The sequence below is a fragment of the Crocodylus siamensis genome, chromosome 2 (genome assembly GCF_052110815.1).
Source record: "Crocodylus siamensis isolate JL-2025a chromosome 2, ASM5211081v1, whole genome shotgun sequence".
Taxonomy (NCBI): Eukaryota; Metazoa; Chordata; order Crocodylia; family Crocodylidae; genus Crocodylus; species Crocodylus siamensis.
Window position 1 is genome coordinate 186,080,970 of NC_143396.1, and position 22,964 is coordinate 186,103,933.

Genomic DNA, 22,964 nt, shown 5'->3' on the forward strand with positions numbered 1-22,964 from the left:
GAAAACATTTTGGCTTGCTTTCTGAACATCTCTTAAAGTTCAGTATTTTTTCCTAACCATGCCATACCCCTCACATAACTATTTTAACATTACTTTTGTGATCCAAATCCTCACCAGTAAGCAAAATTACTGTTAACTTATTTGAATTGGTTTTGGCTAAGGCATGGGTTTGGGGAAACAAGAGACCAGGGTTTCCAGCTGTTCATAGATTATACATAACAATATTTTATATGTGATTTATCATTGTCCATTTTCAAAGCACATTGCAAACATTAATTAATATAACATCTCTGGGATATCGTTTGATAAGTATTATTACAGCTATGGAGAAACCCCATGAGACTGACTTATCCAAGATCACACAGTCAGTGGCAGAGTTCAGATCAGAACCCAGGCTTTCTGAATCCCAGTTCCAGTGTTGAATCATTAGACTTCTCTGTGCCTTTGTTTCTTCTTGAACCAAATGGAGGCATTGCATCCCACCTGCTGCACATGAATTTATAAAGTTAAAAACACAGTTTCTATAGCGCTTAGGAAATTTGCAACACAAAGGGTGCTGACAGATGTGGAACAAAAACCAAAAAAATGCACCCTGTTGAAAGCAGCAGTGCATTACTTCCACCTGGCTCTGCAACAGCTGTATAGATCAGGCGCTTTAGTGGGGCTCTTTGGTACTTTTAGCTAAAGATGATTCAATCAGCTACTAGATCAGTGGTCACCAACTGGTCGATTGTGATTGACCGGTATATCCTGGAGTCTCTTCAAGTTGATCCTGGGCTGGGAGGAGAGGGGGGGACTGAGCGTGTTCATGCTTGTGTGCACCCTAACCCCACCCCCCTAAGCACAGCAGGTCAGTTGGTGGGGGAGGGGAGGGGCAGAGGCCTCAGAGCACAAAGTCCAGCCCACAGCTGCAGTCACATCTGCCATGCACAGATTGGGGGGGCATGTGCCCCCCCAGATGTGGGGCAGTGCCAGCAGCTGTATGTAGGGAGTGCGAGCAGGCCCTGCACAGCCAGGGGGCCTGGGTTGGGGGGGAAACACAGCCCAGGAGGGCGGTGGGGGTGCATGCCTCTGGATCTGGGGGCAGGGCTGGGCCTGGGGCAGCACCAGGCTTTCCCTGGCCAGGCTGCGCTCAGGCTGGGTGGCTGCACCGTTGGTGCTGGGAGTGGGGCCATGCAGAGGGAGACCATAGCCCCTCCCCAACCCTTGCTTCCAGCACCACCACCGAGTGCATTGCAGGCCAGGCCTGGTGGGCACAGCCTTCCCCTCCCCTTGAGGACATGTGGGGCTGGGGACTGGCGGGCACAGGGGAAGGACAGCTACAGCTATGGGATGGAAGGCTGCTCTGGGCTGTTCCTGCCAGGCCTGGCCTGCACTGTGCTCGGCGTGGATGGCGGCAGTGCTGGGAGTGACCCGTTCCCAGTGGCGCCACCTCTGCAGCCACCTGAGTGCAGCCCAGCCAGAAAAAGCCCGGTGCTACCCCAGCCCCAGCCTCAGCACCAGCCCACCCCACATGCAGATCTGGGGACATGCATCCCCCTGCCCTCCTGTGATGTGTGCCCCTACCCCCTCCCTGAATTCCCCAGACAGCCACTCATGGCTTTGTCCCCCACTCCACCCCAGCTGTGTAAGGCTTTCCCTTCCCTCACCAGCATTGGGGGTGGCAATCAAGGCCCTAGTAGTGATGGAGGGAGTGGGGTAGAGCTGGGGCCTTGATCTACCCCACCCCCCCATGGCCCTTTCCCCTCTACCCTCCCCTCCCCTCCCCACAGACTGACCTGCTGGGCCGGGGGGGGGAGGTAGATCTTCAGTTCCTCTTAAATTCCAAAAGTGATCTCCAACCTAAAAAGGTTGGAGATGATTGAATTAGATAAATGTGCCAACTACCCTCTCAAGTGCCTGATCTCTGCAGATGTTGGGTAAGCTGGGTGCTACTGAAGCTCTGCCTCTTCTGGTCTTGCACTGGGGATGATGCAGGAGCTCACTGAGGTTACAGTAAAGCAGTGTTTTGCTTTTTTCCCATGTCTGCAAGTACCTAGAATGTTTGTTCATATATAGACTATGGTAGCTCTATAACTGGTTACATAATTAATTAGAAAATAAGTTGGATGTATGAGTCATACTTGATAGTCTATCGTACATCATGCAGGTTTACAGACTTTTAAATCATTACAGTTATCTGGCATCAAAATCTATGTAGTATTATATGTTGGTCTCAGAGCATTGCACAATGTGTTAATGCAAGGTGGGAAGGAAAAGAAAGCAGAGTCACTAGGGGTGCCTAAACACTTATATTGAAGCTGCTCCCATGCACTATAATTACAATGTGTTGTAATTACCGTGCTCTGGCACACTCCAGCTTCATGAGTATCAGTGTCCCCATGTTGAAAAATGGCACTGGGTGCACTTTAATTGAAACTTGTTGGGCAAGCATTAGTTAAAGCACCTCTGCCGCCATTTTTCAGCATGGGGATGCTGATACAGGTGACACTCCGGGTGCTTTAATTACAGCAGCTCCCAGAACTGCTCTAGTCAAAGCCCCTCCCCCACCCCGAGCCTCTCAGAGCATGTGTATAAATGCCCCAAGTTGCTGACTCCTTGGGGTGGGGCTGTTGAAGAGGGGAGAGGGCAGATCAGCTGCTTAAGTGGAGACAATGGTGCCTAGAGATGTCTTTGGCATGCCAGTAGATTTTTTTGAATCACTAGTTCCTTGCACTTGAATAAATAAGGCTTTGGTGGCCTTGTTTTTTCCAGTTCCTCTCTTCTGTTCTTTAGTCACTGGAAGTATATCAGCAGAAGAATTATTTTGAGTGCTTATTCTTCTGGGTGAAAAAACAAAAACTTGGAAATGGGAGAAATTTCAGGAACATAATACAGTAGGCACTGTTTTCTCCACTGTTTGATGGTACTGTATAGGGAGAATATCCTATTGAAAAGGTACAGTGACTCACTTTTTCCATTCAATAGATAGCAGAGAAGAAACTGTTTTGGGTAGCATACCATTGCCTAGTTATGTCATATCTCCCGTTGGACCTGAAGATCGTATACACCGCAAGTTTTCCTTTAAGGTACAATTAATCAAATACAACATTTATGATATATATAATTAGCAATGTGTATAGTAAATATTTTTAAATTTTTGTTTGCCTGGGAGAATATAGTGTCATAGAGTGAACAGTAACATTCCTAATTCTCCCTCCATAAATATTTTAGAAACAAAACTGATTTATCAAATACATATTTAATAAATGTTTTTCAAGCTACATAATTTCTCTTGTATCTAATAATTATATTATAATTCATCTTTCTACTATGCTACATACTTCTTTATAGCTTTAGCTTGGGCATATGGAAAATGGTTTTCTATAAAGCCTCAGAAAATAAAACTGACAAACTTTACCAGTACTTTTTATAAACTGAGAAAAGCATTGCCTTTTCCCATGGAATGCTTCACTTCAAAGTGGATAGGGATGCTTTTTATTTGCAATAAAACCACCTGCTCAGTTTTGACAGCTAGGAAATGACAGTGTCATGACTTTAGTCTTTGTTACTTAATGTAGTATGGCAATGAAAGTTTTCATTTATTTTCTCTTCCCAAAACTCGGTAATTGGTATTTCCCATATAGTAGCTCAAAATAATTAATTTTCTTGTTTTGTCACTTAACGTACTTTGTAATTTCCTCATCTCAGGGGAGGATGAGCAGCCAGCTTTGTCTCCTTCATAACCTGGAAGCTGTGGTTGTTCTAGATGCAGCTTAAAACAACATTTTAATTTAGTCTTCCATGTAGTTCTTAAGTAAATCTATTGTTTTGATAATTTGGGGATTTGTTGTTAAAAATCTGTGTTGGATAATTTATGGTTTTGCTCTAGCTATTGCAAATCTTTGAAAAATCAACAACGAACATAGACCTATTCTTGACAATGGAAAAACCTGCCTCCAACTCACAACGTGACTAAGCCTAGCCATTAAGGCAAATTATAGTCTTGAACAAGGTTACAGTTTTAAAATACACAGCTGTTTAGAACAGAATCTGTCACATTGTGGGCACATATACACGTTCATTAATGCATCTTAGTTACTGTGCCTTAAGTTTAGTATTTATTTAATGAAGTACTAACTAGTATTCTCATTGTAGAATTATTACTCAAATCTAGGTTAAGACTATAAACTGATTTAAAATAATCACACAACAAAAAGGGATTAGTTACATTTCAAGAGCCAGACAGCACCTCAGGTAAGAAAGCTTCAGTATTGCTATTGACAGTCATCAAGTTGTTTTTTACCTAGGTTAGACCAAATTGTATCTTTCCATACTCTGCTGTCAGCTGGAGCTGTGATATGGATAAATCTCCATTTCAGAAGCAGCGAAGTTACGTTTCTCTCAAAGTTCCTTTCAGATGATTTAGAATAAAGACAGAAAGAAAGAAGAGCAGAAAGAAAGGTCACAGTAAGGCATTGTATTAAGATAGTGTCTTAATACCTTAGGTTGTTTGCAGATGTGAAAACAAAACGAAATGGTGCTTTAAATTCAGCGCGCTGCTGCACCAAGCCCAGCACATACCCAGAAGAGGCAGCCTGTTAGTTGGACTCAGTTTGCCCAATGTCTGTTGCCCATTTGCTTCAGCAGGTCTGTTTTGGCACTATCTAACAGCTAATTCAATCAGCTTTAGAGAAAAGTGCAAAAAAGCCCTGCTGAAGCACCTAGTCTGTACAGATGCTGTGGAGGTGGTCGAAGTAACACACTGCCGCTTCCGGTAGTTTTTTTTTTTTTCCCCCATGTCCAAGGTATCCTTATAGAATGTCTTAAGACAAAGTTTGTAGCAAAGCTGGTCTTACTGTGCTTACAGGCCATGTACCCAGGATCTGGAACAAACTCCCCCCAGAGGTGGTGCAAGCACTTGCTCAGGACTCATTCAAAAGGTGTCTGGATGTTTATCTTGCTGGGATCATTTGACCCAGCTGACTTCCTACCTATGGCAGGGAGGCTGGACTCAATCTTGCAAGGTCCCTTCCAGCCCCTAATGTCTATGAAATCTATGAAACCTATTATCAGACAGTCCATATATAAAATTAATTAGATACATAGCATGGTATGTACTGTTTATAAAAGATTCTATGTTGGTCTGGGCTTGATTTTAGTTAAGCTTTCATTTAAGCTTTATTGCAAATGTTAAGGTAAACTTCTCACTTCAAAACTATGTATTGTAACAATAGCAAGTCCTGATTTTCTAGGACTTCTGTAGCACTGATAGCACTGTCTGAATTCCACGCCCCCAGAATTCACTGTAGGTTTGCAGAGGTTCAAGGACACTGTCTTACCAGAATTCTGTCACTCACCAGCCATTAAATTTATCTAATCTGTCGGGTGCCCTTAAATATACTGAGCGGGGACAGGCACTGCATGTCATAATTAAATGCAGCCAGGAATAGAAAACACAAGAAGATGAAGCCAAAAATAAAGATACAATATTTTTTTCACACTGAAGTCATGAACAAGAGGAAGCTGTATCTTGTCATGTTGTTAAAGTTTTGTCTGTTTTTCATTTGGGTTTTTGTGTAATATGCTAATTACAGTTTAGGCATATGCTTGTTTATTGGCCAGCTTCCATTGTAAATGTCTGTTTTCTGAGATTGAAATCTCAGGGTAAAAACTTGCTTTGACTAAAAATTATCATGCAGCCTCTGTGAGAATTTTTACATAATAAACTTTGACTCATAAGGTTTTTTTTAGCTCAGTTAACTTAGCAATAGAAAAATAAACACTTTTTCTAGGTTTTATTTTCGGGAGAGGACCAGTTCAATAGTATGTCTATTATTTGAAGTGCAGAACCTGATGGGAGTTTGTGGGTTTTGTATATTGTCTTCCTTTGCTTATCTGCTAAGGCTTGGGTTCAGGGTTTTGTCTCCCTTGCAACACTGTGTCAAAATTATATTGTTAGTGCCTAGAGCAGCATTCTGGTGCAATGATATCCTGTTCTCACAAGTAATGGAGCATATATTAAAGTGTGTATTATTTCAAAGTTTCATTTTGAATTCAATTTGTTTTTATCCTTCCAGCCATTTTTTAAAATTTTCCCCACAGAATTTCTCAGGGAAGCCAGGCATTATGGCAATCTCTGAAGCTCTAATATCTCTGCCCCTTATTTAGTGTGGCCAACAAACTACCACCACCTAATATTTTCACTGTTCTTATTTAATTATTTTAAGGAGCATAAATATTTAATCACAAGTAATGCACACAGATTTCACCAAGAAAAATCTAGTTTGTTAGGATTAATCAGTTAAAATTCTTAGTTGAAGACTGAAGTATTATAAAATGTAATACTAAAACATTCTGCACATACAAATCATTTTAGACAGAATATGGATATAAATTAATACCACTGAAATCTTTACAAACAGTAGACTTTTCAACCTATAATTGTTCTGATATGCATTTTAATTTTCTCAGAGGAAGTAATACAACTGTGGAGTCTGCTGATGATCATACTGAAATCAATAGAAGTAGCACAACATTTTTATTGGAGATCTCAAGTGACATTAATGCTACTAGGACACTTGCCTTTTGCATTATTCCATCTTGCGTGGCTTATATATCAGAGGGCTATCTTGTTCAATGCTAACACCCAAAACCAAGAAAAGAAAGTGACTCCAGGGTTATAGGAGAGTCCATTGAAGAGCTTATGGAAAAGCACCTCTGAATACCCTCTGTGAAAATCAGGGGCTGCTTGCAGACATTTAAAAAAAAAAACCCAAACAAAAATGTTCTTTACCAGAAGAAGCCACATGTTACTTTGACCCCAGGTCTGTAGCATCTGTATAGATCAGGTACTTCAGCAGGGCATTTGGCACTTTAAGGTAAAGCTGATTGAAGCCAGAAAAGCCTCACTAAAGCACCCAGTCTATACAGATGGTGGGTGAGCCAGGTCCAACTAATTCAATGCCTTTTCTAGGCATGCACTGGGCTTGGCGCAGAAGCACAATGAGCTTAAAGTAAAGCACCACTCTTTTTAGAACATCTGCAAGCAGCCAGAATGTACTGAGTGTCACTGATCATCACTGCTGAGACGTGTGGGACCATGGGCTATATTCAGTTAGTTGTTTATTACAAAGAATCATAGAAAATCAGAGTTGGAAGGGACCTCAGCAGGTCATCTAGTCCAAACCCTTGCTGAAAGCAGGACAGTCCACAATTATAGCATCCCAGCTAACGCTTTGTCTACCCAAGTCTTAAAAACATCCAAAGATGGAGATTCCACAACCTCTCTGGGTCTGTTCCAGGGCTTTACTCTTGTGAGAGCTTTTCCTGCTATCTAACCTAAACTTCCCTGCTGCAACGTGAAACCATTGCTCCTTGCTCTGTTACCTGCCACCACTGGCCATGTCAACACATCACCGTACAGCACCATGTTTTAGTACTTTCTTCTGGTATGTCATGTCCACTGCTTTCCCACATCCACACAGCCAATCATCGTGTCATAGAAAGCAATCAGGTTGGTCAGGCATGACTTGCCCTTGGTTGATCCTGTGCTGACTGTTCCTAATCACCTTCTCCAAGTGCTAGAAATGGATTCCTTGAAGGACCTGCTCCATGATTTTTCCAGAGGCTGACATGAGGCTGACCGGTCTGTAGTTCCCTGGATCCTTGTACATAACTTTCTTAAAGATAGGCACTATATTTGCCCTTTTCAGTTGTTGGGACCTCTCCCAATATCCATGAGTTTTTGAAGATAATTGTCAGCGGTTCTGCAATCAGATCTGCCAACTCCCTCAGCACCCTTGGGTGCATCCTATCCAGCCCCATAGACTTGTACACATCTGGCTTTTTAAAATAGTTGCTAACCTGTTGCTGTCAGCTTCTCACCTCCTCCCCAAACTGTGCTGCCAGGTGCAATAGCCTGGGAGCCAACCTTGCCTGTGAAGACTGAGTAAAAAAGACATTGAGTACTTCAGCTTTTTCCACATAATCTGTTATTAGATTGCCTCTCCCAGTCAGTAAGGGACCCACACTTTCTCTGATTTTCCTCTTGTTGCTGTAAAAGCCTTTCTTGTTACCTTTCATGTACCTTGCTAGCTACAACTCCAACTGTGATGTGGCCTTCCTGACTTCATCCCTGCATGCCTGAGCAATACTCCTGTACTGCTCCCTAGTCATTTGTCCTTGTTTTGACTTTTTGTAAGTTTCCTTTTTGTGTTTTAGGTCATTGAAGAGTTCCCTACTAAGCCAAGCTGATTGTCTGCCATACTTGCTAGTCTTCCTGCATACTGGGATGGTTCATTCCTGCACTCTTAGTACAGTTTCCTTAAAGTACAACCAGCTCTCCTGGACTCCTTTCCCCCTCAGACTGGCCTCCAAGGGGATCCTGCCCATCAGTTCCCTGAAGGAGTTAGTCTACTTTTCTGAAATTCAGGGTCCTCACTCTGCTGCTCTTCTTTCTTCCTTTCCTTAGGATCATAGACATTTAGGGTTGGAAGGTACCTCAGGAGGTCATATAGTCCAACTCCCTGCTCAAAGCAGGATCATCCCCAACTAGATCATCCCAGCCAAAGCTCTGTCTAGCTGGGTTTTGAAAACCTCCAAGGGTGGAGCTTCCACCACCACTCTGGGTACCCTGCTCCAGTGTTTTACTACCCTCATAGTGAGAAACTTCCCTTGCTACAACTTGACACCATTGCTCCTTGTTGTGTCATCTGCCACCACTGACAACAGTCTAGCTCCATCCTCTTTCAATCCCCACTTCAGGTAGTTGAAGGCTGTTATTAAATCCCTTCTCAGTCTCCTCTTCTGTAGACGAAATAAGCCCAGTTCCCTTGGTCTTTCCTCATAAGTCATGTGCCCCAGCCCTCCTCACCATTTTTGTTGCCCTCTGCTGGATTCTTTCCAATTTGTCCACATCCTTTCTGTAGTGAGGGGGCCCAAAAACTAAACACTACTCCAGATGTGGTGTCACTAGTGCTGAATAGAGGGGAATAATTACCTCCTTTGACCCACTGGCAACACACCTACCAATGCGGCCCAGTATAGCATTAGCCTTCTTGGCAACAAGGGCACACTGCTGGCTTATATTCAGCTTATTGGCCACTGTGACCCCATGTCCTTTTCTGCAGAGCTGCTGCCCAGCCAGTCAGGCCTCCCCAGTTGTACTGATGCATGGGATTGTTCCATCCTACAGGACTTTGCACTTGTTCTTGTTCAACCTCATGAGATTTCTTTTGGCCCAATCCTCTAATTTGTCTAGGTCACCCTGAAACTTGCTGAGGGTGCGCTCTATGCCACTTCCAGGTAGTTGATGAAGACATTAAACTAAACTGGCCCCAGGTCTGAACTCTGGGGCACTCGACTTGATACTGGCTGCCAACTAGACATCAAACCATTGATTACTACTCTCTTAGCATGATGCTACAGCCAGTTTTCTATCTACCTGATAGTCCATTCATCCAACCCATACTTCCCTAGTGTGCCTGCAAGAATGTTGTGGGAGACCTTATCAAAAGCCTTGCTAAAATCAAGGTACACCACGTCCATTGGCGTGCCCTTGTCCACGGAGCCAGTCATCTCATCAAAGAAGGCAATCGGGTTGGTCAGGCATGATTTGCCCTTGGTGAATCCATACTGACTGTTCCTAATCACCTTCTTCTCCTCCAAGTGCTTAGAAATTAACTCTTTGAGGATCTGCCCCATGATTTTTCCAGGGACTGAGGTGAGGCTGACTAGTCTGTAGTTCCCTCCATCCTCCTTTTTCCCTTACTTAAATATGTGCACTACGTTTGCCTTTTTCCAGTCATCTGGGACCTCTCCTGATTGCTATGAGTTTTCAGAGCCAATGGCACTGCAGTTACTTCAGCCAACTCCCTCAGCACCCTAGGGTGCATCCCATCTGACCTCATGAACTTTTACACATCCAGCTTTTCTAAGGCGTCCCTAACTTGTTCTTTTACCACTGACAGCTGCTTACCTCCTCCCCAAACTACTGCACGGTGCAGTAGTCTGGGAGCTGACCTTGCCTGTGAAGATTTAGGCAAAAAAGGCATTGATTACTTCAGCCTTTTCTGCATCCTCTGTCACAAGATTGCCTCCCTGATTCAGTAAGGGACCCACACTTTCCCTGATCCTTCTCTTGCTACTGACATACTTGTAGAAACCCTTCATGTTACACTTCAAATCCCTTGCTAGCTGCAACTCCAGTTGTGCTTTTGCCTTCCTGAATTCCTCCCTGCATGCCTGAGGAATGCTCTTATATTCTTCCCTAAGTATTTGTCCAAATTTCCACTTATTATACGCTTCCTTATTGTGATTTAGTTTACTGAAGAGTTCCCTGCTAAGCCAAGCTGGTTTTCTGCCATACTTGCTAGGCTTCCTGCACATCAGGATGGTTTATTCCTGCACTCTCAGAAGTCTTCTTTGAAGTACAGCCATCTCTCCTGGACTGGTTTCCCCCTCAGACTGGCTTCCCAGGGGATCCTGCCCATGTGTTCCTGGAGTGAGTCAAAGTCTGCTTTTCTGAACCCCAGGGTCCTTACTTTGCTGGTTTCCATCCTTCCTTTTCTCAGGATCCTGAACGTAATCATCTCGTGGTCACTGCTGCCCAAATTACCATCCATTTCTACATTCCCCATCAATTCTTCCCTGCTTGTGAGCAGCAGATCAAAAAGAATATGACCCCGAGGTGGCCGCTCCAGCACTTGCACCAGGAAATTGTCCCCAGCACTCTCCAAAAACTTCCTGGATTGCCTGTGTACTGCTGTATTGCCTTCCCAGAACATGTCAAGGTGATTGAAGTCCCCCATGAGTACCAGCATGTGTGATCAGGAAATTTCTGCTACCTGTTTGAGGAAAGCCTCATCCATCTCATCCTCCTGGTCTGGTGATCTACAGCAGACACCCACCACAACATCACCCTTGTTGCTCTCTCCTCTGACTCTAACTGAGAGACTTTCAACAGTTTCATACTGGAGCTCTGAGCAGTCATACAGCTCTTGTTACATAAAGCACAATTCCTCTTCCTTTTCTCTCATGCCTGTCCTTCTTGAACCGGTTATACCCATTATGACAATGCTCCAGTCATGCTAGCTGTCCCTCCAAGTCTCTGTTATTCCAATCATGTCATGGGTCCGTGACTGTGCAAGGACTTCCAATTCTTCCTGGTTGTTTCCCAGGCTCTGTGCATTCATGTATTGACACCTGAGGTAACTAGTCAATTGGCCTACTTTCTCAGGAAGAATGAGAACGCCTCCCTTGTTGACCCCTCCTTGTGCTACCTCCAGGTAACCCACTTCCCTACTTACCACAGGGCTTTGGTCTCCATCTCCTGTCAAACCTGTTTTAAAACTATCCTCTCTAGGTTAGTAAGCCTGTCTCCAAAGATGCTCTTCCCTTCCTTCATCAGGTGGATGCTCTTCCTAGCAGTCCTTTTTGAAACAACAACTTACGGTCAAAAAGAAGCCACAATGCCTGTAACACCATCTGTGGAGCCATCCATTGATTTACAGGATGTGTGTACTGCTGCCCTTTCCTTTGACTGGAAGGATCAAGGAGAACACCACTTGAGTCCCCTGTTCCCTTCACCCTTGCACTCAGAGCCCTGTAGTCACTTTTGACCTCTTTAGGGTCCCCCCTGGCAGTATCATTGGTGCTCCGTGGATGAGCAGCTTGGGGCAGTAGTCAGAGGGCAGGATAAGTCTCAGTAATCTTCCATAATATCTCGTATCTAGGCTCTGGGCAAGCAGCAGGCCTCCTGAGACAACAGGTCATGCTGGTAGGTGGATATCTTTGTCCCCTGCAGAAAGGAGTTGCCAATCACCACCTCCACCTATCACTTCCTCTTAGTGGCAGTGGTGTTGATCTTCCCAACTTTGGGGAGGCCTGGCCTGGCCTGTTCCATTGATGGATCATGCTCCTTCTCTGTTGCGAGGGCTCCTTATCTGTGCTCCAGGCAGCTGGGGACGAAGACTTCTGCTTGCTTCCAGAAGTTACAAGCTTCCACCTTGCTGGGAGCTCATGTCCTCTTCCTTCTCCAGTGCTGCTTCTGGCAGTCCTTCCTCTGCAGTCCTAGAGGTGTCTCTTCCAACATCAAATTGATGAACACCTCATGTCTGAGGATGCTTCAGAGCCTCGCCACCTCCTCCTGTAGCAATCTTGCCTACTCCCTGAGGAACACCACCAAGAGGCACTGTTCACATTGTAGGCACTCCCAAACCTGGCTGTCACTGGAAGGAATCTGCAAGACATAAGTCTTCATAGCATGAAACCAGGACCTAGGTAGAAGCCTCAACAGTGAGCAACCCTGCAGGAGCAGACATTTGACAGGCACAAGCAGAGGAGGTGCTGGCAGTGGCCATGGCTCTGGCATTGTGACATCCTGGAGCTATCTCTCTGGGTCTCTTAAATCTACCACCTACCTGTTCCTGCCCTTATCTCTAAGCAGACCTTCTCTAGAAAACTACCGTCTAGGGCCTAGAGTCTAGGCTAAGATAGCCTGTTCACTGCTCTGTGATCCTGAGAGGTTCACTTTCCCCTGCTAACCTCTTCCTCTCACCAACTTTACATTGAAGGAAGATAAGAGAGAGTTTCTGGGTAAACTCTCTAAGAAACTCCCCACTCACTTTAGTTTCTAGTTAAACAAGGGATTTAAATATTGATTTACCTGCCGAGTTTTAGCTACTTACAGTAAATATCTAGATTAGTTACTCTAAAATAAAGATAGAATTTACCTTAAAGGCTCCCCTTCAAAGAGAGGGGCTGAGAAATGCTTGCCCTCTTTGCTGTCTGTTTGCTTGCTTGCTCAGGGAGTCTCCACCCCCACGTTACGGCTTTTATCAGACACATGCAGGAAATGGGCAGCAATCATTCAGCTAGCAGCACTCCCAGCTGCTCAGAGCACATGCCCAAACACACATCCCACCAAACAAACACTTGTCCTTGCTGTCCTGGGGGCAAAAATACCTCCAGAGTGACTCCAGCTGGGTTGTGCCAAGGCCAGGCTCAGTCTAGGACAGAGGCAGTGGGTTCCCACTGCCTGTGCCTGCTCCTGGCCTGGTGGGGAACATGTGATGGGGGAGAGGGAACCCACCCACCACTGTGGCTGTCCCAGAATGAGCCCAGCCCCCATACAGTACAGAAACTTCCTTTTTCCCCCAAGACAAGTGGGCAGCAGCAGCAGGCAGGGAAGGCAGGGAGGGGCATGCCTCTGATCCTGGAAAGAATGGAGTGGGGACTCTAATTTCCTCATGGACTGAAAGTCCCTGGCTGCTGCTCCTGCCACATGGTCAGAAAAGAGTGTGTGGACATAACATTGTACCATCTCTAGATCTGCCCCATCCTGCTTCTGACACCTCCTGAAGAAACTTGTAATTTCTTTTCACATACTGCTGGTAACATTATTCACTTGGAACTGATTTACTGTTAAGATGGGTGATTGGAATATTCATTTAGTGTTGCTTCAGAAATGTATCCTATATTTGACGCTTTTTCCCCTGACAGTAAGGAGAGTTATTCTGCTGTATTTTCATTAAGTGACTGCCTTTGATTTGCAGGGTGAATTATCACATTTCACGTTTGTAATTGTGGCTCTTTCTATCTTGGGAGTTAGAATTTCCGTAGATGAAAACAGTGACTTTTGGCTACCTAACATTAGTGATTACATAACTTCAGTAGTGTAGGTTTTTGATTTAAAATATTTTCTTTGAAAATCTGAATCTTATCAGTATTTTAACTTGTTCAACTTTTTGTCCTTGTCTTGTCCTTATGGGTTTGCTCTTGGGTTTTTCTCTCCATTTCTCCTTCTGTGCATTATGGGAGAGAGCCTGCCTTTTCTTCTCAGTCTGTCCAGCATAAGGCATCTGAATGCATGAATAGGTACCAATATTATTTTTTCCCTGTTGTGCATGTGGATGTGTTGTGTTTTGGGCTGCTTAGTGTATTGTATTTATCCTTAATAATATTTGTTAAATTCTGTGCCTGTTAACAGTGACAGCCTTAGGTCATTACCATAACATTTTTTTTCCTTGCACATTTAGCATGCTACTAATTGATATCTGTAATGTGTTTAAATTTTACTTTAACCAATTTCACATGTTAAAAGCTGTTCAGAGAGTCCTGTTTGTTGATAATACTACAACACCTTTTTTGAGCTTTCTGAAGCAGGGAATATTGTGAATGTGATTTCTTCAATATCTGGAGGGAGAAACATGCCATACACTTTACATTTTCATATTATCGCTGTACAGTCTGGTAGGTATATAATATCCTGCAGCATTTTCTTGTTGCATGGTGAACACTGCTATTCTGAGAGAGATGGTAGGCTTCTGTGGGAAAAAAAGACTCATACCATTTATCAGGACATGCAGGTGAATTGCAGTCAGGAATGAGTTTAAGCAGCAGGCCTCAACTTTATTAACCTAGCACTGGAGAGGAGTTCTACGTGCTCTACCTCTGTCATTTTTCACATAGATATTTAAATAGTGCCAATGTGTGGTTACAGGTTATACCCTAACCCAAAAACTCACTTCACTTTAAATCCTTCAATTTCATCCTTCCAATTTCTTTGTCACAGGGACTTATCAGCTATCCTCTTCATTTATAAGTCCATGGCCTGCCAGCAGAACCTCAGGTCTTTCTTATCTTTGGGAGTTGGACCTTTATGCCTTTACTTGCATTGGATGCTGGCCATAGGTTGTAATGACCAATCCCTGCTACTCCCACTACATCCTGTTCCTTTTCAAGCAACCTGTACCTCCATAATGGTACAAAGAAGGTGAAAAAACTTTCAGGCCCCCTGCAAGCTTGCCAATAACAAAAATTATTTCCTGATCCCCAGACAGGTAATTGGTTAAATCTACAGCATTGTACAAAAAAGGCCCCCTGTACTACAGCTACTGGCAAGAGGTCATTGCAAAAGCCAGAGCATAGGTTAAAATTAAATGACAGGAGGAGAGAGAGACTAGTCTGCGCCTCCCTATCTAGGCAATGGGAGATGGAAGGACATTGCTAGCCATGCTTTCTAAAGGATGCATTTTCCTCTTCTTTCTCGGCTGTCTGTCATACTGCAGTCTGGTCAACCTTCCCAACAGAGTGTCAGGAATGGGCTCCCTCCTTTATCTCTCAGATATGGGGTATAGGAGTAAGAAAGTTGATGGCACTCTGACTTGCACTAGGACAAAGTAGATCATAAAGCTTTTAAGGAACTAAGAGGGCTCCATTGAATTGTAGGTGAGTGTGAGACCGTTGGCAAATGTCTGCTTACAAAATATTAAGTGCTAAAATGCTGGATAGAAACTTTTACTCTGCAGTAAGTTTGCATTTTTTGAGGTGAGTGTCTCATGTCAAAACCATGGGAATATATAGCTGAAATTATGTAGAAAGCATTGTGCAATACTATTCCGTCAAACTTGTTACTGGGCTTCTAAAATGGGTAGGTTATTTTTCAACCAAAAATAACGAGAGGTAAAAGCATTCAACAAAACAAAAGAATTATATATAGGGTCCATTTAGTTTTTTAAATGAGATGAGGTTTATTATTTTAAATATATATTTATTAGAAACAAAACAGTTTATTTTACACATGCTTTTCTGTGTGTTGATGCCAGTAGCAGTTGGTCCAAACACTGTGGACACTTAAATTACCAACATGATCACTGCATGAACTTTCTAGCTGAGTCGATTTTTGTAATTGGTTCCAGTGCCCACAAATGCAACACAGAAAGAAAAATGCAACACATAAGAGATTATACTATATGCTACATGGTATAAAATATTTGAAAATTCACACAAGATCAAAATTTCCCAGGCTAAAAGGCTTTTGAAAGACTAAGTAATATTGAAAAAATTATTAGAAATTACTGACCTCACTTATGATTCTCTGAATGGCTTTAAGTTCCTGTTAAATCTAATCTTTTGGTGTTAAGAGAAGTGATTGTCTACTTCTGAATTCCGTTTTCGAAGTAACACACAGGAAATATTAAAGCTTTGTTTTAGCTTTGCTTTAGGATAGAGTATCCAACCTGACTTTTTGTGTAATCTATGTATCGTATGTTCTAGCAAGTATGGGTAAGATGTGTCTAGATTCAAGTAGACTTGAAAAATGAAAGACCCATTCACTAAAAGTTTGGCTATAAAGCTCTCTATATAAAAACAATGGAAAGATTACAATATTAAAGTTTAGTTCTAGACTACAGACCATTTCTACACATAAAACTGCCCTTGTTTTGCAAAAACACATGGGAGCTTTTTATTTCTAAGAACATTTTTATATACAGCAGTATGTGGGTGATAATTTGATAAATCTTGCTAACTTAAATTGGTCGTAGCTAACTTTGTTGGTTTTTTTAGCTTACATGCTTTAACCAAAAAATGTTAACATTCCTAAAATGCCAGTTTACAAATTATTTGTATTGTAAGACTTCTGTCTTGTGTTTCTGGTAAACAAATTGCTTGTTACAACAGTCTAGGAAAATTGACTCACGTAAGATATTCTTGCAGCACATCCATCACTTTGCTTTGTATAGCGCTCATATTAAGTGAAGGATATAAGTTTAGGGGAAAATGAAAAGGTGAAATTCCTTGAATAAAAAAACAGAACAAAGAGCTGCAATTATATTATAATGATATTAAAAAGGAAATTAATTGGATATCATTTTGGTCAAGAAAAAATAAGGGTGCCATTAAACTCAATATTTGCTACACAGCAGTGGCTTTCTGCTCTGCATAGAGGAAGATACTGTGAGAACTGTGTGCAACTGTAATAAATTTTCAGGCAAAAAATAATAGCACTGTCCAATTTGTCTTTGCTTTTTGTTTGCAGGCTGTCCACACAGGGATGAGGGCTTATATTTATAATAAGAGTTCTGTTATTGGCTCCCAGGCAGAGCATTCAGGGATGCGCACATATTACTTCAGTGCAGACACCCAAGAGGATATGAATGGCTGGATTCGGGCCATGAATCAAGCTGCTCTGATGCAAACCAGATTTTCATTAAAGAGGCAAGTTCACTGTGTCACTAATTTTGTAGATAAGTGTGGGGGAGGGTGGGTTGGTCCCAAAAATCAAAATAAGTTTCTATTCCTATAAACAAGAAAAGAACTATTCTTTCATTTTAACTGTTTTAATCTGTGCATGTTTTAATAGCAACTCCAATTTTAAAAATAATCTAGGTCATAAAATAATACATTTTGCTGATGCTGAGCTGGGGGTACAAAATAACTGATGAAGCCCTGTACTGAGAATTGTTATGACAATAGAGAAAATTCCTGGAGACAAATGCAACGGAGAGGGGTTGCTACTTTCAATTTCTGAAAATTGTATTATAGTGAGTGGATAGTAAAAGCTGAGCAACCCAAAAAGAACAAATGTGTTTTTCAGTCTCTATATGAAAATATTAATGCATGAATTCCTGTTGGGATCTAGGATCAATTAGTATCTTGACTTACTGCATTTTACAAGTTTGCAAGCTCTTTGAGAGAAATTCTCTTTTCATTATGTTCCTAAATTAATAGGGTCCTGCATATTGGCTGGAGCTGCATAAATGCTAACTGCATTATTAAAAAAAAAATAATTACGGTTCTAGATTTGAAATTCTGAAATGCACATAAAGGTAATTGCTGGGTGGTTAACTTCAAAAGAGATGGAAATGGGGAGCTACTAATTACAAATATTTTCTGAGTCCAGAAGAAAACTTGTTTTCCTTCAGACAGGACATAAATAGCCTGAAAGTAGGACAGATTCAATTTAAAAACCACCCTGCCATGAAGAGAAGAGAGTATGACGTGTTTCAGGGTAATATGTAGTTAAGATTATCACATATCTTAAACAAGATTTTTATTCTCTTAAAGCTAGTATGAAGCAAGCTTAGAGTGATATTCTCCGTTTTCCACTACAAGGATAAAATATTTGACATTTTTCATATGTAACTTTAAATCAAAATGCATTTTTGGAGAACCCAGACATATATGTCCGAACAAACCGTAAAATGTGATTAGTTATGCCTTCATTTAAGTGTTCACTTTAAATCTCTTCAAACTCACACTTGAAAAATAGCAACTCATAGAATAGGAAATCATAGAATTCAAAAACTGTCTATTGGGCTGATTGTAGTAGGAAAAATAAGCAGTCAGGAACACGGCAGTCAGGTATGTGTTCACTATATTGAATAGAAGCCATTTTATAGTTTAATTCAAACTTAAATTGATTTTGGCCAACTTCTTTATCTCCTTTCAACCATACACTTTCCTCCTCTGGCAGGAAAGAGTCATATTTCCTGACCTTTCCTTCATCCACTGGCTAGTCTCTCGGTATGGACAGGCATACTGCTTAGAACTTCCAAAATACGTTTTAAACCCCAAAAGTTGAGCTACACATCACTTTGGATCAGTTTAAACTTCTGGGAATGTTTTTAAAGTACACTGGAAAAATCAGGTACTCTTTTGAGTGGGTTCTCCGTGAAGCAGTTCAATGTTATGTGCAGACACAAAGCATTCCTTGCCTAGTGTCTAGTCAGTCTTCTGCGGGGGTGGGGAAGTAGAAAGCCTCTGTGTCAATTTCACTATCATGCTAGGGGATCCTAGGCTTATTCTGGGTTTGGAGGGGTGGCTGGGAAGGGAAGGAGCAGCCTTTGTAGCCCCCGCTTGTAGTGGGTGAGTTGTGTCTGTAACAGTAAACACCTGTCAATTGCTTTGTTGGGGGAGGGGGTGGGCAGGACCATTGCAAGATGGTCACTTAGTAGAACAAAATAGCTATTATTTCCATGCTCAGTATGAAGTGAATTAGTCCATTAACTAATAATTGTTTCTCTATGCTGCAATCTTGCAGGCAGCCCTGCCTGTATGTTCCATACTGTCTCTGCAGTTGCTGGCAATGAAAGGTACTTGAGCAGCTTTCTAGAGAAAGTCCTTTTAAAGTTTCAGTGTAAGACTATGGAAAGTCCCAAAGCAACCTTCCTGAAGAATGACGAAGCAGGAGCCCTCAACTCTCTCCCTGCCCACACACAGGCATACCTGGTCACCCTGTCTGGGTACCACCACACAGAGTTTAGTAATGTGCAGGCAGGTATAGGCATGGGCTGTGCAAAGTGAGGCAAGCCAGGAAAGTGGGGCATGGGCTGTGGGTTGGGTGGAGAGCAGCAGTGGTAGCCCAGAAGCAGGGGCCAAGAAACACTTGGCAACCCCTCTAAACCCTTTCTCTTTCCCCCACAGCCCAGGTTCCAGAGCAGGGAAGTGATATTGACACAGTTTTCCAGGGCAGGGGTTGGAAAAGCTGGGGAGTCTTACTGGGGGGCAAACAGAGCACCTTTCCCCTTAGGAACCATGAACATGGGGTTACACAGTCCCATCCCCCTGCTGTAGTACATGGCAACTCCTCCATGCCAGCCCTTATCCCAGTTAAGGTCTTCCTCCCCCTGTACGGGAATCCTGGGGAAACTCCAGGTTTTGATCCATTGCAGGTTTGATGGTCTGGGTACTGTACCACCCCTTGGTGGCATTTTGGCAGCAATGCATCCCTAAGGCTAAGTACAGCCATTTGGGAGGTTAAATTTGGTTCAAAATAGACTCCTGATTTAAACTTAGCTTGTCCCAGTGCCAACCTTACACTTTCAGACCTTGTCTCAGTGACCAGCAGTCAGTCTAAACCTGTAACAGAACAGAAGTTCCATGCACACAAACCAGTTTAAAAATTGCAGAACCTGGTTTAAGATAAACCTGGATCTATGTAGTATCAAACCAGTGCAAAGAACTTCTGTCCACTTCCCCTGTGCAGCCCCAGGACTAGGAAAACTCAGCCACTGGCCCCAGTCTAGGGGCTGCTCCCTTCCCCCACACTGGTCTATTTTTTGCCCGCCAGCCAGTGCTTTCAACCCCCATCTCACAAGCCGTTCTGGGTGCAGCTTGCTTTTATCAGCATTTGGTGCTAGCAGAGCTGAGCAAGTAAGCCCTGGTTGTGGGAGAGGTGGGAGGGTTGAGGGTGTAGTTTTACTGGGGGGGTGGGGGGCATACCAGCTGTAGGTCATGCCTGTCCCCCCCCCCCCCAACTTCTCACAGGTTGTACCTGTTCCCCCTGCTCCTCACGGGTCATGCTTGCCCCCTCCCCCATCACAAGTCACACCTGCTACCCCACCTCACTCACAGGTCATGCCTGCTCCCACTACCCTTTGTGGGTTATACCTGCCCCCCCATCCCACCCACAGGTCATACTTGTTCCCCTTACCCCTTGTGGGTTGTACATGCTCACCCCACCCCACCCACAGGTTATACCTGCCCCCCTTCACCCCACCCATAGGTTGCACCTGCTCCCCCTATCCCTTGTGGGTGACACCTGCCCCCCCATGCCCCAACGGAGCCCCAATCCCCTCCAGCCTGCTGGACCTCCATGAGACGTTTATTGAGGCGTTGCCTAATTAGCTCCACAGTAAACGTCTTAACATCTACATGTGCAGTGCTATTAGGGAAGAATAAACTAATTAACTCTTCTGTAGATAGTAAACACAAGTACTATCCCATGATGGAGTTTTTTACTTCACAGCAATGCACCTTTAGACACTGATGGGGCTGGCTGGAGCCCAAGTGTTTTGATGCTGGGGCTACCTGGTGTCTGCCCTGTACTGAAGCACTCTTCTGCAACACATTGAGCCATGTCAGAGCAACCCCGGGCTTGCAGGCAATCTTCCTGGGCCTCCTGCCAGATAGGGTTGCTCTGACCTGGCTCAACAAGCTGTGGTCCCAGGCACATGTTCAAACATGACACCTTGAAACAATAAACTCTGGTGCAGTATGACCCAGAGTTTATTGCTGCACATTAATAGCACATGTAGAAGCACCCAGTGTACATGTGGCCACTTCTGTCCAGGGACAGTTGTGTACCAGTTCCCAGTCAATGACACTGGAGTTGTTCAAATGTTATAACAGGGGTGGGCAAAATACAGCCTGCGGGCCAGATCTGGCCCACCAGGCACTTTCATCTGGCCCACAGCATCCCTCAATGAATTGTGCCTCACCCAGGCCTTCTGCCTGCATCCTCAACATACCCTATTATGCCTCACTCCCACCCTCATGGGCAAAAGGACCCATACCCTCTAGCACTGGGTGGGGCTACTGCTGCAGGCTTCCCCTGAATCCAGCTTCCTCTGGGTAGCAGATAAGGAAGCGGGGGGCAGGGCTGCAGCTGGGTGGGAGCATGGAGTGTAGGCCTGGGGCTGGCTGCAGTGCAGAGCCCACACTCGGGTGGGGGCAGTGTGGAGCTCGGCTGGGCAGGGTGGGGGATGTGGGGCCCCCGCTCACATTTCCCCCCCCATGACATGCAGCTCTGGCAGGCAGCAGCAGTGGGGGTGCTGGTGCTGGTGGCTGGCTCTGGCCAGTGCTGCACATCATGGTGAGGAGCACACACCACACCAAGCTGTCTGTATTGCCAGCACTCCCTGCAATTGTGCAGCATGGGAGGGAAGCCCCAGGCACTGGAGCTGGCTGGGGTGAGGAAAGCAGCTGGCTCCAGTGCCTAGGGCTTCCCTCCTGTGCTTGGGGCTTCCCTCCCATATTGCATGAGTGCAGGGAGTGCTGGCAATACAGATAGCCTGGCAGGGCTGCAGTCCTCACTGTGATGTGCAGAGCCAAGCACCAGCACCCCCACTTGCTGCTGTACCATGAGGGGAGTGTGGGGGGGAGAGGTCCCCACACCCTTCCCACCCTCCCTCACACCCCACAAATGCACCCCCCCATACACCCCAGTGTTGCCTGCAGTAACTGCAGGAGAGGAGTGTGTTCCAGAGACCAGTGTGTTGCAAAGCCACATACCCACACCCCACAAATGCAACACAAACCTCCAACATACCCTATGCCCCCCACACACAGCCATACCCCCTCAAAAATTTCTCCCACCCCACCACACATGCACACCCCCCCCAGTAACACCCCCCTACACAATATAAAAGACTAAGAATTTATTTTGTAGTTAATATGCAATCACCTCTATATAGAGTACACAAACATAAATCATGACCAAAATATTTTTTGTAATACAATTAAAATAAGTTATAGTAGGCATTTGACTTTTAGTGTATGATTTGGGTTTTTTTGGTTCTAGAATGGCAACTCCCCCTTCCCAAAAGGAGTATTTCTGGGGGGCAAGTGGAGGGACTTCCAGTGGCAAAGGTCAGGGGTTTAGGGATGGGACTTCTGGTCCCAAGATGGGGGCAGGGCAACCGTCAAGGGTGGGGCTACCCATGCAGTCCTTGACAGCTCACCAAACCTCCTTAAGCCGAAAATAATTGCCCATCCCTGTTATAAGCTCCTCTGGGGCTCTGTACCACACTATCCATTGCTCTTCGTTCTTCTGATCCCTACACAGTGAAGTTGGAAGACGGCACAGGGTGGATCATAGGGGACCTCCATGAAGAAATATGGCCCTGGATTTGCTTCTCCTGCACAGATAATTTTAGCAGTATTACCAGTGTCCAACACTTAAAAGAAAGGTCTAAAACACTGTTTGGGGATATGGCTATTGACATGTTTCAGTGATAAGTAGACACCTAGTTCTGGACCTCTGTGACCCAGCATCTTTGAACTGATACCCCATTTATATAGAAATTAGAGTTAATAGCTATGCAATGCCTTTGATATTTTAAAGTATATCTGTCAAAGTTGTAGTTGGGTTTAACAAATGAGTATAACAAGATAAGGCTTCACAGCTGATCTTACTCTTCTGAAGCTAATTGCCACATCACACTAGGGCAGTGGTTCTCAGCCTTTTTAGCTTCAAGGCACCCTCCATAACTTTTGTGACCATTTAAAAACTACTTTATTTACTTATGCAGTTACTTCTTTGCGGCACTGGGGTGGGGCAGCAGCTAGGCAGGGACAAGGTGAGCCTGCACTTATGTTCTTCCACTGTGTTTATCTCTTCAATTATTTCCTCACATCTTCTGGCACCCTTCCAAAGATTTCACTGCCTCTCTGCTGCCCTGGCACCCTGGTTGAAAATC

At 44.0% G+C, this 22,964-nt stretch overlaps 1 protein-coding gene across 5 annotated transcripts in view; it reads left to right on the plus strand.

Moving 5' to 3' along the window:
* The window catches only part of PLEKHA7 (pleckstrin homology domain containing A7), a 332,850-nt gene that overhangs the window by 250,177 nt on the left and 59,709 nt on the right, over positions 1-22,964 (plus strand). For all 5 annotated transcript variants that reach the window (XM_090032588.1, XM_090032592.1, XM_090032590.1 and 2 more), the window contains 2 exons: positions 2,968-3,068; positions 16,802-16,980. In XM_090032588.1, the coding sequence (XP_089888714.1) occupies positions 2,968-3,068; positions 16,802-16,980 (280 nt within the window). The remainder of the gene's footprint in view (positions 1-2,967; positions 3,069-16,801; positions 16,981-22,964) is intronic.